Genomic DNA, 18,241 nt, shown 5'->3' on the forward strand with positions numbered 1-18,241 from the left:
TACGGTACTGCGAAAGCCCAAGTATATTCAACAGAATATTACACAAAGACTTAGTTAACATCCATATTCCCAGCATGATCATCTAGTACGTGGACCACTTTCCCATTTGCAGTGGCAGTGAGCAGGACTGTCGTAGAGTCTCCATTCCTCTCTTACAACTCTTAGCCCACAAGGAGTGCAAGGGTGACAAGGCCAAATTCCAATATTGCCAACTGGAAGTACTTTACCTGGGCCAGTTGATATCAGCAAACAGAAAGAGAATAATACCAGACAGAGCAGCACCTGTGCACGCCACGCTCAAACCTGTTACAGTTACAGTAAAAGACATGCAAAAATCTTGGGGTTGTGTAACTACTGCAGAGCATGAATTCTAGACTATGAGGCATACACAAGGCCACTTCTACAGGATTTCAAGGAAGCACAGAAAGGAAAGCACAAATTAGAATGTATAACAGATATGGTACAAAACCTCAATGATTTGAAAGAAGGGATTTCCACAGCCCCAGTTCTTGCCACCCCAGATTACACACAAGAATTCTATATATTTTTGCATTCAGAAGGCACACTTATGACAGCGGTACTGACCCAGAAATGTACAATGAGCCACAAACCAATGGCCTACTACAGCGAAACGAACGACTCAGTTATGCAAGGGCAATTTTGCATGCGAACAAGCACTTGCTCCAGCTGCCTTCGCCATTGAAAATAAGCTCCACAATTGTGATGGGATGCTCAGTGACATTGTACATGGAGCATTCAGTATTTGCCATCTTAGAACGATCGAAGTACACCCTGACCACACAGACAGCATCGGCATACAAAATTATAATCTCAAGCCCAAACATTCATGTTGTGTGATGCAAAACAGTAAATCCTGCCACGTTCCTAACAGAAGTGTGTACAGATGACGACTTGCAACAACACGATTGTGCCACATGTGAAGAGGAGGAGGATGACATCCACAAAGCAAAGGACAGCCCATTGCAGGAAGGGGAAATACTGTTTTTTGATGGTTAAGTGACAATTGACCAGAGACATGCAGGTGCAGCTGTTGTGCACCTTGAGGGAGGAGAATATGAGACATTAGTGATGAAGAGACTACCCATGCACTATTCAGCACAAGTGGCGGAGCTCGTGGTGTTCATCAAGGTGCTACATACATCACAAGGATACCACGTGACCATTTATTCAGACTCGGCATACGTCACTACAACAGTGCATGCCGGGTCGTCACGATCAAAACAGAGAGGGTTCCGTATAGAAGACGATTCCCCAGTGCAACACGCCGCACTACTAGATACACTGAATTCCGCACTGTCACGAACCTCTGTAGTCGCGGTCATTAAATGAGCCACCCACACCGGCAACACTGACAAAATATCATTAGAGAATGCTGTGGCAGATGCTGCAGCAAAGATGGCAGCCTATCTATCGGTCTCCATAATTTCAGAGAACGTCCTAACTACACCATCACAGGATCAGTAAACCACAGCATACACAGCACTGCCATTACACAGCTCATTGGGTTACAGAGCAAGACACCTAATGTAGAAAATAAACTATGGTCGAAGAGAGGGTACAAACAGTCCCCTACCAAATTACTGGAGACAAGAATGTACTGGCAAAGCAGTTATGCCTATAGAGCTCTTGGCAATAGCATTTGACCAACTGCACCACCTGTCCCATAGTTACGAACAGCAAATTTCAGAAGGCAGACAAGAAGATTGGTTTATAGCAAACCTTCAAGATCACCTCACAAACATGATCAGAAATTGCACAACCTGCCAAACTTTCAGCACTGGCTTGACGCTCCGAACAATATGAGGAACTATACCTTGCCCCATTCGGCTATTCCGTGAGCTACACATATACTACACAGACATAGGGGAAAGATGCAATATTTCCCGATATTTAATAGTTGTAGTGTGCTGTTTTTCATGATGGGTTGAAGCTGGACCTTCTGTACACCCAAATGCCAAATGTGCTGCTGCATTTTGAGTGTGCAAGGTTTTCCCTCGATGGGGCATGTGCGATGTACTGAAATCCAACAACGGCACCCACTTCTTCATTGAATTCTTCAAAGAGATAACAGCACTACTTGCCATTAAACACCGGATGTGCTCAATTTACCACCCCCAAGCAAACGGCATTGTTAAGAGGATCAACGGCCTCCTTAAAAGCAAACTCTCCACCTTAAAGAAGAACTTTACGCACTCAACCAAGTAAAGACCATCACCTTGCACCCCACTAAATAGTAACTGGAAGATGCATGCATACACCCATCTCACCAGTAAGGAGGGCATTAGATGCTCATAAGACTTCAGTCGTTTTGGGTGAAGAATTCAAAGATTACTTAACGAACCTGACACATGCGATTAAATATGTCTCCCGACAGACTGCACCACCCCACCTAGAGGGTACACAGAGCACTGTAGAGCAACCTACCACAGACACCACACCCACCCAACTGCTGCTGCCAGGAGAACAAATATACGTCAAAAGCTTTGTGCATAAGTGGAACAACCCTAAATTCCATGGTCCCTATGAAGTGGTGTTTTCCACCCCTCTCACAGTAAAAGTGAAGGGGCTTCGGTATTAGATTCACCTCTCTGATGTTCATAGGGCACCCCAAATACCTCACCAGTACCCAAAGGAAACTACCAACATACCTCAGGATAACTACCTCAAAAGTAGTAACATAGCTACATGCCCCAGATAATTAACATGCGTTGCTGCTAAAAGCATAAGCACTTTATAAAAAGCAAACTCTCTCTCTCCCAACCCCATTTTTGTTTCCTCTACAGGAGCGTACGAAATGGAACCCTCAACATCAAATGATTCATTGCATGTTAAGAAAGTAGATAAATATAATGTTCATTCAAGATTCCTACACCTGCGGGTTACACTTTAGTGCTTTCATGTTCAGTATATTGATGTTTATGTTAGGAATTTATTGGGGTGCATCTTTTAACTGGGCAAGCTATCTAAAAGAGGGGGAGGGGGCATATAAAGGGAAGTGTACTGCTAAACAGAACCAGTAAAGCCACTGCAAATATGTATAATATTTACCAGACAAGCAATATCAGTGTCAACACAGAAGCAAATATGCCTGGCCGAATGAGTGTGAGCATGAACAAAATGTTAGAAAACATATTTCCTACCATTTTTAGAAACATTGTTTGTAACACAAATACTAGTAGCAATGTTAGCAGTAGTACACTAACAAAGAGATATATATCACAGCATGATAGAATGAGAAGGCAAGCACGTCGCCTCAAATATGATGCATACCACGTCCTAGTCCTGGATGCTATTGAATATATTAGAAATTAGCACTAGACACTGAATTGACTCATGGTGTTGGAAGCCTTGGATAGAGTGACGGGTTGAAGGGTGCTTGAGCAAACCCTTCCGTATGGATCCGCACAACTGTAGTCACTGTTGGGCCCTGCTGCATCGGGGTGTTCTGTGGGGCACACTTGATCTATAGGCCATAGCAATATGTAGAGATTTACTGGGGCAGCAGGTTCTTATTAGTGCTAGCAGTGCCTGCTGGTATCACCTGGATTTTATCACTAGGTAGACTTGATGGTATCTGGGGGTACCACACACCCATTAGCTACAGCCAACCCTTGCATTATTAAAGAGAGCTACATAGATGTGATCTCTACCTAGCTCTAGCAGCGTATTGCGGTTCCTCTTCTTTATATTAACGGACTAAGAACCTAACTGGAGGACCGACCCTAGCGATTCAAGGGCATACAACGCAGGCTTGGCAGTGCTGTTATAAGCATGGTCAACCTGTCGGCTGTGTTTCTGGCACAACATGTAGGATGCTAATGGTTTTGTAAAACGTGTTTTACTTTCATGATCTTGTGAAAGAGCTCCCATTCAAGGAAGGACAACTATTCCAAGGAAACATGGCTACAACAGAAACAGGAGAAAGAAGACCAAATGCAAGCCCCTTTTCCCTTTCCATGGTGGGGAATCAGCGGTCCATCAGTGTGGATGAAGTTGCAGGTAAGTGTGGGACATATATTTGAGGTGGGGGAGGATGAGCAGGTGGAGGGAAGTGAGTGGCAGGAAAAGAGAGGGAAAGTGTAGCAGCCAACAAAGCATATAACATGCATTTTGTACTGGTGAATAACACCCACATTACGAGGAGCCTGATTGGGTGAAAGGGGCCACCGGGGGTACTATTGTTGACATAGATCTGGGATATACAATTCATCTAGAAGTATTAACAATTTAGGGTAACATAAGGCTGTAACCTCTGTCTATCCCATCAGTATCTGGGATTTAGAAGGCTGCCGAGCAGGTGCAAAATCTAATGACTCCAAAGGGTTATATTTTAGATCTTGATGTACCAAAATGGTGGGATCCATGCGATGCAACCTCTATCTGACCTATACATGTGAGGCTTCCATATGCACTGAATTTAATGTGCCTTGCCAGCAACTGAGGTTTCTCAAGGGCATGAGCACCGAGTACACGGGTGCTCCGTGCCCCCTCGCCCAAAGGAAAGGCCAACTGCATATCGAGAAAGGCCATCTGTGTAGGAGTCCCTATACTTTCAATGGGACTTTTTTTTGGGGTGCCGGCACCCCCCAGAAAAACCAGAAGTCACTGCCTCTGCTCAACGCTATTCTCCCTATGTGTTTTTGATAATAATGTAGGCTCTATCTGTATACAATCATTATCATGATATAAAGGTATCTGATGGTTCCACTTGGCTATGCGCTCTCTTAGAACTCGTTTATAGAGTCATTCCACTCTCTAACCAGCAATAATAGTGTATGGGGCTTCCACAGGGCTACAATCTCTATCAGCACCAGCCGGCCATTATTGACCAACCGGGCAATAACTACCAGCAGAGACTGCATCCTGAGAATTTTGGGTCAGCCAGCCTCTGCTGCTGTGTTCCTTGCTCCTCAGTTCTCTCTTACCTGTTATGACTGCAACGCTCCACACACTCCTTGCTCACCAGCGTCACTGCTGGTCCTTCCTGAGTTTGTCACTTCTGTCTGACACTTACTCTCCATAGGTGACTGTATGCTTCTGCTTTCCCGCTGCTTTTCTTTTATAAATTTTAAAAAGAGAAATGGTGCTTTGCTGTCCCTTGACAGATGGTCCTGCTGGCTATTTTTGTCCGTTCTTTTCCCTATCTATTCCTCCTTTTCTTGTCTGTAGCCCAGATGCCTGGTGTTTGGATTGCAAAAGTGAAACCGAGTGTCATTTATTGACACATGGTCCCACAGATAGGTGCCAATAGCCTTATAGAACTCAGAAGGGGCCATTATTGTTCTGGATAATTGCCTTCTCCGAATTTTATGGCCGTGGAGAAGGAGGAAGGTAATTATCATATCATAGTGACCCCTACTGAAACCAAAAAGCTTAATATCATCTCCATCTAGCACAGGCAGTACCGGTCCTAGCTACATAGGTGTCTGTGAGTCCACAACCCTATAATACCAGGTGCAGGGCCAAAGATGGTGAGTGGGTGCAAACAGTTTTCAGCAGAACGTGGGTTTAGAGTTGGAGATTCATCCCGCGATCCAAACAATTTGCTCGGCTGCTGCATCTGCCCCCGGTCCTATTATGTATTTTACCTGCAGAAGCTGGATCTAGGAGTTCTGTAGAGGCTATTACCACTTTCAGTACCTGGCATTACCGGGAGGTCACATTTCTACAGCTTTCTGATCCCTTTCTGATAGTATCTACAGCTTTCTCAGGGTTATCTCACCCTAGAAGCACGTGTTGTCCCACATTCCTATCATTTGGTCGAATTCAATTATCTTGATGAAAAGAAAGTGACAGCCATGCACTTACGTCCAATTTTTGTACAAATTACCTGACGCCCATAGAAGTAGTTGGAAAAATTAGAAAAACAGGTGGGGAAGAGAAGTGGGGGTGCATGTTGGGACCTCTCATTTTAAAAGGGCCACCAAAAACAGCAACTTGTAGAAATAATGTTTAGAAAGAGGCCACTTTTGCTGGTTCATCAATGTTGGGATTTCGTCATTATTAGACACACACGCTAGAAGGCTTGCATGGAGGGATAAGACGCATATGTGTGGGGATACGTACATCTGCTGCTTTCTTCTCCGCCACCTCCAGCTTTTCCTGTGCATCTTTCAGGGCCTCTGAGTACTTGTCCAGCTCATCTTCAGTGCCTTTCAACTTCTTCTGCATCGAAGCCAACTCATCTTCTAGCTGAAAACAGAAGACATATAGAAAGAGTTGTGAACAGTGCAGTAGCAGAGAACACAGAAGGAGTGGCCAGTAAAATATCAGAGAGTAAAAGAGGACAATTACAGGTAAATAATAGATGAAATAAGGCTATCCCATTAGCAAAGTAAGCAGATGCATGGAGAAACTATGGCAAAGAATTAGAAAGAAGAGCATGCCACCAGTAAACTAACAGCGGAAAGCAGCCATCCACCCATGAAACCACCCTGAACAAAAGAGCCGATTTCGCTATCAAGGAACCAATGAAAAGGAGGATATCGCACCAATAAAATGACTCTAGGAAAGGGAGACGCCTCACCAGAAACGGCCCCACAGGGTAAAAGGAAATACAGCCAGCAGAGTAAGGCGATCAGTTAGCCCCAGAAAAGAGCCAAATCCCCTAGCAAACGACTAAAGGAAGCAGACAATTAGCCAGGTCAGGTTGCCCAATGCTGGAGGAATGGAAGCCATCTAGCCAGCAATTTCCCAGTGAAAATCAAGGCATCCGACGATCACAACAACCAGAGGATATCACACCGGAAAACGGCTCAGAGGAAAGCAGGGCATCCAACCACCAAAGCACTAAAGTAAGGGGGTGGGGGATCAAACAACCAGCAAAATACTTGAAGAAAGTAAGACACCTCAACAGCAAAATATTAAGAGGGAAGGAGTTCATCCCACCAGTCAAATATCCAGAATAAAGGAGGGGGTCGCCTTAGCATATTGCAACGTAAAGGAGAATATCCCAACATCCAAGTACAGGAGAAATCGAAGACACGCCACCAGAAAATTAGGAAAGGAAAGGATGACTTTCCATGAAGGAAATCCAGAGAAGGAAAACAATACATTCTACCAACAAAATACACCAGCAAAACACCAGAGTAAAAGAAGGCATCCCATCAACAAAATATGAACGGGTGAGTTTGTGATCTAGACTCAAGATCCATCTAAGCGAGAAGTAATGGGAGATACCGGGAACAACAAGTGCTATATAACACAGTGCAAGATGTGAAGGGCTTATCATGCAGACACGGTTACTTATCATGCATCACCAGAGCACACACAATGTTACCCATTGTACACATTAGAAAGCATGGGTACAATAGGGCAAAACTAGTCCAACCTAAATATAGATTTGAGGGGCTCAGCAGTAGGGGTCAGAAAGATAACGAATCTGGCTTCAGTAGACCACATTACCCAAGCCTCCACCATCAGCACCACTCAAAATACTGATCCCCATCTTTACCTAGTCCCACCTCTCGTCGAAAGGCCTCAGAATTGCTAATGAAGAGAATCCCATCGGTCCTGCAGCCGGAACTGGAAACTGAATTTACATCTTTATGGGTCCCAGCTCTGATCTCATTGAGCCACCTCTGCAACCAGCAACAGTGCCTGCCTCCCAGAAAGTGCCTTTAGTCCCCCATGTAATTGACAGCTCCATGCATAACTCTCTTATGCCAACCCATTCGCTCCCCATTGTGGGCTTGCCTTGTGCTGCTGAAATCCTTGAGCAAGTGATACCTAACCTCCAGTGGCGCACAGAGAGCTTGATGCTACTAGCCTCCTTCCCACCACCCGCATTTTCTGTGGTTTGCAAGTACCCATTTCTTCCAAGGCAAGAGATCCTGACGTCACCAGGCATGATACTTTAAATATGATCCCCAAAAAAGGACAATAATAGGGCCTGCATTTTCAAACTCAAGAGAATAAAAAAAATGTCAACCCATATGGCAATTGCAAAGCTGGGTTACGGGTACTTCTCAACTCTTATCTGGGTTATGCCAATGCCCACCGCCAACACCAACTTCTGGCATATCTCGCAACTCTACAGGAGGGCTGCAGTTCTAGTGCATGCAACACTACTCACATTGCCACCAGGCAACCTGCGGGGGCACTGGCTTCAAAACTCCCAACCACCCTGAAATGAAGGCTCATCGTTCCATCATACAAAAAACCTGCACTCTGCTCATCCGCTGCTTCATAGCGCCAACATCTCCTGATATTCAGGCATGGGAAATGGGAGGTTTTCATTTGACATCTTCAATGAAATATTCTTCCCAACCACATATGTTAAGCCGCCTTTCTGCGCCAATTCTGGAAACCTCTGAAGACCTGATGATTCAACAGATCCTGCTTAACTTCTTTGCCAAATAGGAACCATTGGGCTTCACATGTTCTCACCCACATCAGACCCTCTCCTTTACATCTCCCTCCTTTTAGATGTACCATTGTCTGTTTCAGATTGCTGCAAAAACTCGTGGCTGTTCGTAGCATGAAGACATGGCACCACTGTCAGACTCCCTATGGAAACCCAAGGTATGCAGAACAACCTATGGCATGGCCCGCTGTCTCAGGGGAAAAGTTCCATGCATAAAAAGGATAGCCGGAGAATGGGTTCAGGATCTGATTTGAAAGACTAAAAGAGCAGGGGGCCATTAACAAGGACACAGGGTGGCACTCAGGCATGCATGGAGCCACCAAGAGGAACAGAAGAAGTGTAACACATCCTCCTTCTGACCTGGAAGCATTATATACTTCTTCCATGCTAAGTGCCCGGAAGGAATTATGGGACTTCCTTGGGAAGCACCCAATCCGGTTATCCCACAATGGAACCCACGTTAGAAATACTGCCATATATCTTGGGAAAACCAATACAATTAGTTGCGTCACCGCTGCCATAATTTCCAACCTAGCTACCAGAGAAGAAGGCAGTCACCAACACCAGCGTGCGCACCATGCACCGTGCTATTGACCCGAAAGCCACAGATCTCAACACCCGCGACAATGAATGAGATGCCAAATGCTGCCAAGCTGCCCCTTATGCACTGGTCACTAGTATGATTTTGATGCATAAAAGCCTATCCCTTCATCCAGCCATGTTTACGTCAGCTCCTGTTACGTCATCTCGATATAACTTTCCGATTTGCAGTAGAAGCGGATCTCTCGTTCTCCACCCCAGCAGCTCTTCATTCTCAGAGAGAGGGCCATGCAGGGGCCATTTCCTGTAGAACGCTATGAAGTACACAGCAGCACATGTGTGGGCCTGGTCATTGCTGGCTATGCAGAAGCAGTTACGCAGGAAAAGATATTTGGACGATTCAGAAATACAAACCGATCACTGGATTTGCTGAAATAAGCACTGATATGTGGGGGTCGTGTGGGGGGTCCTTTTTTCTCTTTTTGAAAAAGTTTGTTTCCTCTTGCCTGGCTAATCGACTGGGGACAGCAGATGCCTTCGCTGCCATGGACGGTCGTGTGGCACAAGCAGATTAATGCATACTACCACGTTTTGGAATACTGCCCCCTCAACCCAGAGCGTACATAAAACGGGTGAACAGTTAGTGTGAGCAATTCATCTACATGTGATAATTTCGCATTTATACAGCACTTTCGCCAAAGCACTGCACATAAAACATTTTTATATACAACTATTATTACACAACAGAACTTGGCACTCATTTCACGCCTTTAAAAGGATGAAACAAGTCAGGTGGCCTTAGCAGGATTGGAACCAGCAGATCATGCACAGAGCTCGGCAGGAAGCGCTCAACCCGCTCAGCAACCTTACCAGTATGTTTGACCCATTTTGTGTTCTGGGATTTGCAGGTTAATTCAGATGACTGGATATCAAAAGAGTTGGATTTAAGACCTATGGCCTGAATTACAAAGCCTTTTTGAATGGGTCTTTCCCAATCATAAACACTTTTATCAATCAGGCCATTAGTCGGCACGGTTTCCTGTTTAGGGACACCAGGCTCAGCATCTAGAACCTCGTTTTGAAAGCATATTATTGGACGCCCCTGTGAGGCACAGATATTAACTCTTGTTGTATTTACAGGGTGCTTCAGGGGTGTTTTTCTTTCCCTTATTTCACCTTTTCCTCCTTGATTCTAGAACAGGAGACTGATCATTCTCCCTACTCTTTGTGATTTATGTGGGTCTGGGAGGAATATTTGTCTTCAGGATGTGTGAGAAACCTGGAAGTGTCTCACCCGCTGGTCTCCGGAGATCTGTGGTCCAGGTGGCCAGGACACAGCCATCGCTATTGGATCCAGTTCCTGCTGGTGGACCAGTGGGGGAGAATCACCTGGTGAGGGTTCTTTGGGCAGCGGAAGTGGCACACCAAGGGTTGAGATACGGTATCCCCATCCCTATAACAACCTTTCCCCAACCCCCCCTTTCCGCACACTAACACTTGCTTACACGGTAACAGACAACGGACTAACACCAGAGCCGTTTACCTGACATGTTCCAACACTTGAGTCAGGCAGAGTCAGGCAATTGACAATAACCATGCACACCTAACAGCCCTTTACCTTCCCCAGGGATAAGAGGCGGAGCGCGAAAGCACACTTCGAGCAAGGCCGAACGCATGAGCAGACAGCTACACCAAACCAGAAGTACAAAGGGAGAAGAAAAATGGTGAGACCTGGAAGGACGACGAAGGGGGAATTGCCCTTGCCCTTTTCAACTCAGACCTGCAAAGCATCCAGAAGGGAAAACGTAAGACCAGGAGTTACAGCTGGCGTGTGGAGCAATAGAGGTCAATGGTACATGGGGGCCTCCCGCATTGACAATGCAGGTGGAGAGGCAAGCTGGCTACCGTGGTACTATCCTTGACTCCAGAGAACAAAGAAGCCAATGGTTGCTAGTAGCAACATTTTGAACACAAGAAGAAAGGATTTGTGTGTATGTTTGCGCTTTAAAGAAAGCCAAGGTGAGGGCCAGATGCAGATGGGTCCGGCGCCACGTGGGCGCTCATTCGAAAGGCTTTGACCGGGACCTGGTTTTAAAACTACAACAACCAGAAGGCTCTAGGAAAGGGTGGCATGAGGCATCAGAGTGGTCCTACAAGGGTCACGTCAAATCCCTTGTACAATCGAAAGTCTCTGACCTGTTACTAGAGGAAAGCTAGGGTAAGGGAACCCCGCTTTCCACTATGATTGTGAACTCTGATAATTGGCAAATGTAAGCCTGACCTTGGGATGCTGAAGGAAAGCTGAAGAGAAAGAAACTCTGCTTTCTGATCAAACTGAGCAATGAATGAACTGTTTAGAAGAAAGGCTGTAGTGAACCCCTACATAGGGAAGCCCATTTTGGATCTGAGCCTGGCTGAGGTAGATCCCAGGGGCAAAGAGCAATCACCCAAAGATTGCAAGAAGGGATCCAAGCCCGGCAGAGGGAGATCCCAGGGGCAAGGAGCAATCTCCCAGTGAACCTTTGTTTGTTTGTTACTTCTAATCAGCAAACCTTCTAAGGCAAGACACTTTTGCAGGAAATAGACTTAGCCTCTGAAGGGGTTTTTGATATTGTTGAACTGAACGGTGAACCTTGTGCTGTCGAAGGCCCAGGAGTGTGCTTTACTCGAGAGTCCCGCCTTGTCCCATGCTTCAAACGTGGGGAAGGGAGACCCAGCCATACCATCTTGACTTATCATTTTGTGAACACTTCTTTCTTTTCTGGTGAACATTGTCCCACACTCTTTTTTGTAACTAGTAGTAAGGATTGGCAATATGTTTTTTAGTATAGGCCCTTTATATTTGACAAGATGTCACTAGGACTGCCTTATTATCAATTGATGGTCGTAGCTTGCCCCCATCTTAGATTTAGGTTTATATTAGGCGTTTATCTCACCCATTATACATTTCAATAAACACCCTTGAACTGTGATCACTTGTGTCTGTCTTTACTGTTACCACCATGAGTTCCTTACAGATGCCACAATCGTCCTTCGTTCCTGAATGGTGGGCTTCACTGTCCTTTCTCATATGCACCTGAAGGCCACAGTAGCTGTACAATCCTCGATGGCTTTGCTGGTCCCTTTCCTCACCATGAACAGAAGGAACATGCATTGCTGCTTCTGGGGCAGGGACAGCAACTGGTAAGGGAGCTTAGGCAAGATCCCTACACTTATCTGTTTCCCTTTCCTGCTTGTGAAAGTTGATCCACATGACCAACTCACACAGTGCTTGAAAAGAAGGACAGGCCACTTGGGATGCTGTAGTCAGTATTCTCTCTAATCACTGAGACTATGCAGCAATCTTCTTAAACCTAGCAACATATGAAAAGGACACTCATAGTGCCTGATCCAGGCTCCCAGTTGATGTAAAGCTGCCTCAAGTGCAGAACAATGATCTAAATCCAGATACAGTGAGGTCACCAGTGGCACTGCCAAGCCCAGCAAGTCCAGTGACGTTTCCAATCACAAATCCCAAGTCCAAATGTCAGAGCCAAACATATGAGGTTTAAAAATAAGTTGCACAAGACAGAAGTAGAAGAATTCCTAGATCTTGCCAAGTTCTTGGTTAAATCTGACACCACAAAATGGATGCCAATAGGTTTGAGCTCATAGATGGTCAAACCCCCATCACGGCCTAAAGCACTCTTGCTCTTAAAAGACCCTCCCTCCGCAGTCAGACTATGAACTGCTGAGGTCAGTCACTGCATTGGGTCTATCTTCTGCTTGAAGATGTTGGGGCATTGTAAACTGTCAGGTTCAAATCTCCCCTACACTCTCCTATGTTACATACCATTATGAAATGTGTAAATCTTCCATAACACTGCATCTGCATTGGAACCAGAGAGATGCGGAGCTACCCAGGGGTCAATGTGCGAAGGCCCCGGGCACACATAAAACAGCTGAAGATAGGTTTCGGGATCACACTATCGAGACCTGATGATAATCTGCTGGAGAATCTCAGCAGCAGTTTATGGCGTTGCGTCATTGAAGGACGGCAGGAATGATATGATTTCTTTGCTTGACATCATATACCTTTCCCAGATAGGGCCAGCTCAGGAGCTTCATTGATTTCTGACTTCTATTCATCTGCATCTAAATCTACAGGGGGCATAATCCTGAGACACGCTTGATCATTTAACCCAGATTTGAGTTTGTATGTGTACATATTTTAAAACTGGGTGGCCACGTTCAGCCATTGTCTGTGGGCCTCTTTCCAGGAGGCAGCCCATAGATGGAGGGGGTCCTCTGTATCGCAGCACAGTGTCTCCCGGCCTAAAGTCTAGACTTGTGGAGGCCATTGTGGAGATGTTGAGGTGCCCATCAGCTTCTGTGTGTGGAACACCCACACACTCCTTAAGTAAGGGAGGACCCTGCCCCCTTTCCCCCTTTATTAACAAATTCACAGGAAAGGAGAACATCTCCCAAACACATAGCAAAGAAGCAAGCATATTACATCAGGAACATGGACACAGGAAATAGTATTAGTAAAAAGAACACACCATTAGAACAACACCATGGTGAAATAGACAGCCCACCAGCAAAATCAACAGATGAGAGGAAGACCAGCCACCAAATGACTAAGAGGAAAGGAGGTCACCCTGATAAAATAATATACATAGGGAAGGAGCGGTAATATCACCTACAAAATACACGGCTGATAGAGAGATATCAACCATCTGAAAGGACAACATCCCACCAACATAATACCAGGTGGAAACATGGTGATTCTCTCATGTAATCAACACTCTTTCCAAAGGATAGACGAACCGTTTCCCTCCAGGAAAAGAGAATATCCCACCATCGAATTACCAGAGGAAAGGGTGACATCCCACCAGCAATATATAAGAGGAAAAGAGAATATCCCACCAAAGGAATGCCGGCGTAAACAAGGACATGACGTCTGATAAGTGTGATCAGTGTTAGAGTCAAAGGATAGTGTCTCACTGAAATTGCTTTGACATCCCAGCTTCACAAAATCCAGAGGATAGTGAATTGTGCCACCACCCAAATGCCAAAGTAATGAGACACCTCAGTGTCACAGCACCCAGATAAAAAGAGGACAACCCATTAGCAAACGACCTAGTAGGGAGGGGGAAACATCCTATCAGAAGAGCGTGCAGAGGAAAGCTAGACAGTCAATCAGGAAAACACCCTCATGAAGGCTGCTCCACCCACCTATCAAATTACCCGAGACAGGAGGACATCCCACCAGCATAATGTCCAAAAGGAAGGTGGGTATTCCAACAACAAAATCCTATAAGAGAAGAGGACCGCCCACCGCCGAGAAACAAAGGAGTTTAGAACATTGGTCCATCTCTCCCCAATTGTGCCACTTGTCACTAGAATGAGTAACTACATTGATTCCATCCATTTTACTACTCACAAAATACTGCACATATCTGATTGTTTTTTTTTCTGAGTCTGAGATGACACTGACACACATGTGCAGTATGTGTTTGAACAGCAGAAATGGGGGATTTGGCTGCAGTTCACATTGCTCAGTGGGCTACAATTCAGCCCCCCCCCCCGCATGGTACAGCAAGAAGTGAGAACGGGAACGTAGAACATGGCAGTGCTGCGGTGTGTTAGGGGTGTGTGGGGCTGATCTGAGGGGAGGGACCACCTTTCATTCCACTCCCACTCCCAGCCACCTCCAGCCTAGTCAAAGAGGAAGACATTGGTCGAAGTGAGGGGAAACTGACTGGAGCAGAGTTCCACTACTTTTATTTTTTACTGTTAACAGTTCCACTACTTTTTGCAACCAGTTGTACCATTCCGGAACTGTTCTTTGTGAAGGTAGAGCACCCCTTTACCACCCTATAGCAGTTACAGCTAAACTGACATCTGTTTCAACTCAATTGGCTGTTAAATAGCGTGGCTGCAACCCTTGAGAAATGTGTTGCACGTTGCTCCCTTGCTGCCTATCGTGTCCCCACTGGGGTCCCAGCTCTACTACTATTTTTGGTACACTTCTACACCAGAGGAAGATATTAGAACAGCCAATCCAGGCCATGCAGAGTGGTCTTGATTCTCTGATGGCAGGGATTACAGAGGCAAATGAAACTGTTTCTGAATTATGATGCTGGAACCTGAGCATGTGGGCTCCATGCGTCGTCTTGAGCTTCTGCATCCGGAAATGTGACACTGTCCTTGACCCATGAAGCAATACACAGGGCTACCTACACATGTGTGGCTGACCCTGAGCATATACAGCTGCTTGTGTGAAATCATGGTAGAACATGGGCATCAGAGGCAGTAAATGGCCATAAGTGGCTGTAATCTGGCAAGCGAAGTTGGTTCTAGAAAATGATGGTAGAACATTGGCAAAGAAGGCCCTAAATGGCAGCTCATATGGAACATGGTCCTAATAATCTGTTCTTGGTGTATGATCCCAGTTCATGGATCTGTGAGGTGGGTCATTGGCAGGCGAGGCCGGGCTGAGTCTATGGAGCAGCGCATTTTAACCCTTTCCTACAAGGTGAGGCATACTCGGCTGCACATATACATATGAATGAAACTGAATTAAATTACTTTTGGGGGGTCTATTACTTAGCTAGGTTTCTTGCACTCCAATGTGCCTGCCTCCATTTCCAGCTGCAGAAAATGTGTGGTCTCTGGAGAAGGGTTTGGCCAGCAGAGCTTATGGGCAGTTGAGTGCTGCACAATTGTACTTTATTGTTGGGATGTTTGGAGCCCTTCCCAGGGAGGCATTTGGGGCTGAGCTAGAGAATGTTCAGGCTGATCAGGGTACTGGCAGAAGCCACAGGGGTCCCATGGATTCCTCCAGGCGACTACACTTGCCGCATCTTTCTGAAACACCTTGAGTAGGGAGAGTTGACATTTTGGTAAATTCAGATTGAAGACATTTGCATGGTCAAATTCTGAGTTTACGGTATTCCCCGCGCCCACTCGCAAAACCTCCGGGTTTCTAGGCTTTTCCCTTCGGTGCTGAGAAAAAAGAGGATAATTAGCTGACACAGGATGAGTGGCTGAGTTTGGGTAAAGGGGAGAGTGGTTTGCTTTTGGTGTTGTTGATTAACAGAACTTTTGTTTCGCTTCCATATAGTTTTAGGAATTCCTTGCCATCCAGTATTCAATGTTAATCATGCAGGATTTCAGAGCTCTGTATGTCTTTGTTCTTGGAAGTAAGACATTTAGTTTGAGTTGGTTGGCATTAGTAAGGGAGTGGTCAAGTGGGCCATGGTGGAGTTGATCCTCGGGAGGTGCAAAACGTAGCTGATAGGCGGTGCTGTTAATAGGTACGATCATTGTGAGACTTGTCAGGGGTCAAGTGGTTGAGGCCAAGTCAAAGTCACTGAGAACAATCACAGAACAATGACACACATGAGGTGATGGAAGAGGTTGAGACTCTTGGTAGCTATTGGGAAGGTCATTTCAAATGTAGAGCAGAGATATAAAAGTATTAACTGGCGTGTCTTGACATCTGGTGCATAGAGGCTGTGATCTCAGAGGAGGGGTATTTGCAGGGGTATCTCAGAGGAGGAGTATTTGGGCCATACCTCACCAGGAGTCCGAGCGTAAAGGATCGAGGAGGCCATGTTTGTTGAGGTGAGCCTGGAGTTGGGCAAATATCTTGGATCTCAAAGATCCTGGAGAATTTAGGGAGCGCGTAGATGGGCTTGCTCTTTTGTATAGCTGGGTTAAGGTGCCTTTTGTGAGCATGGGTGAGACCATGGCTTTTAAAAGGGATGGCTGGAGCAATTCCCTCTTTGAAGGACTGTTTATCGGATGAGTGTGGGGTCCGGGGGCCGCTATGATTTCAGCGAACACCTTAAGGGTTTGGTGGGTGGGGGTATTGCTGGGTAAGAAGCTGTCAGAGACTGACGATGCCGCCCTTGGTGGTAGTTTCCGAGAGAGAAATAGAGGTGGGTGACTCATTTATTTCTCTATATTCGTTTTGAAGGTGTTTCTTGTGGGGGTGTTGTTTTGATGAATGCCCTTGTGGATTTTGGGGTTTGAAAGTTAATTGCTGAAATGGTAAGAGTCATTTGATGGTAGGTCCAGACAGATGTGATGGTAGGCTCAGACAGATGTGGTGGTAGGTCCAGACAGATGTCATTCGGGGCCTGGGAGATGATCTTGCAAAACATGCCAGGCTGGAGCAGTTGGTGTCACTGATGCATTTGCAGGTGAGCTGGGCTCTATGTATGCAGAGATGGTTTTGCGCCATTATGAGTGGGTTGTCTTGTACTTCTTGAGGTTAGCTGCTATCGATGCCTCTCGCCACACCGATTCAGCTCATTTGCATTCTGTCTGAGCACTCTGAGCCATTCATGTGTGCAACTGATTTAGCTCATTTGCATTCTGTTTGAGGACTCTGAGCAATGTATGCAACGGTTCCATGTCATTTCATCGCGGGATGTTTTTTCGTGGGGTTTTTACCGTGATTTTTTTTACAAAAAAAACCCCATCAAATTTTTTAAAACTTATTTTTGGGGGTGTTCCCCCCAATTCTCCCATTTTCTTTCATTTGTATTTATTCCTAAACCCCACACCACATATATATAATTTACTAATCCCCCCTAAAAAATTTGATGGCTTTTTTTGAAAAAAACCTTTGCTGCAAAAAAACCCACGAAAAAACATCCCGCGATGAAAGGACGTCATACCGTGTGCAACTGCTGCCTTCCTTGCTTCTGTGTGCAATTTATTTATTTTATTTTTGGGATTTGTAAAGCACACTACAGCCCAAGGGCATCGAGGCGCTGTTGCAAGAAAGTGTCCTACTTACAGGAAAGGCGGCTTGCTCATGGGTTTACAGAGACCAAAAACCTAACATAATGAAGTGAAGCAGGTACATGGTAGAAAATGTGTGTTACATAAATCGTAAAGTAGCAAACAAGTTACAGTGCATGGGTGCATTGATAAACAGCAAAAAAGGGGCAACAGAGGCCAGCAGGCCCCTTTAATACAAACAACAGAGTTTGAATAGCTTTCCGGGTGGCTGTGTGTGATTCAGTGCTCCTCAAGTGGGGTGGTAGGGAGTTCCATTGCTTCGCGGCAATGAAAGGGAAGCTAGATCCTCCTGCAGGGGTCCTCAGGGTTTTAGGAGGGGTGATGATGTGCTTTGTGGAAGGGGATCGATGGGTGATTGAGCCTGGGCACGCAAGCATGTTGCTGGCTCATGTAATGTTAATGGGATGCTATACTGCACCCACTCCGATGGTGGCACTTGTGCATGTGATGCAGTACATGGGGTGGTGATGCTGTCCATCATCATACGAGGCAATATACATAGTTGAGCCTGCCCAT

General features: G+C 45.7%; 1 protein-coding gene and 1 long non-coding RNA gene across 6 annotated transcripts in view; one reads left to right on the forward strand and one right to left on the reverse strand.

Annotated features, from left to right (window-relative positions):
• Positions 1-18,241, reverse strand: part of TPM3 (tropomyosin 3) — a 322,771-nt gene that overhangs the window by 300,852 nt on the left and 3,678 nt on the right. For all 5 annotated transcript variants that reach the window (XM_069651637.1, XM_069651619.1, XM_069651646.1 and 2 more), the window contains exon 2: positions 6,088-6,213. In XM_069651637.1, coding sequence (XP_069507738.1) covers positions 6,088-6,213 — 126 coding nt within the window. The remainder of the gene's footprint in view (positions 1-6,087; positions 6,214-18,241) is intronic.
• LOC138580829 (uncharacterized) overlaps positions 1-18,241 on the forward strand; it is a 218,006-nt gene that overhangs the window by 116,729 nt on the left and 83,036 nt on the right. The gene's annotated exons all lie outside the window — the stretch shown is intronic.

Source organism: Ambystoma mexicanum, chromosome 1p (assembly GCF_040938575.1).
Source record: "Ambystoma mexicanum isolate Mex_15411 chromosome 1p, UKY_AmexF1_1, whole genome shotgun sequence".
NCBI classification, from domain to species: domain Eukaryota; kingdom Metazoa; phylum Chordata; class Amphibia; order Caudata; family Ambystomatidae; genus Ambystoma; species Ambystoma mexicanum.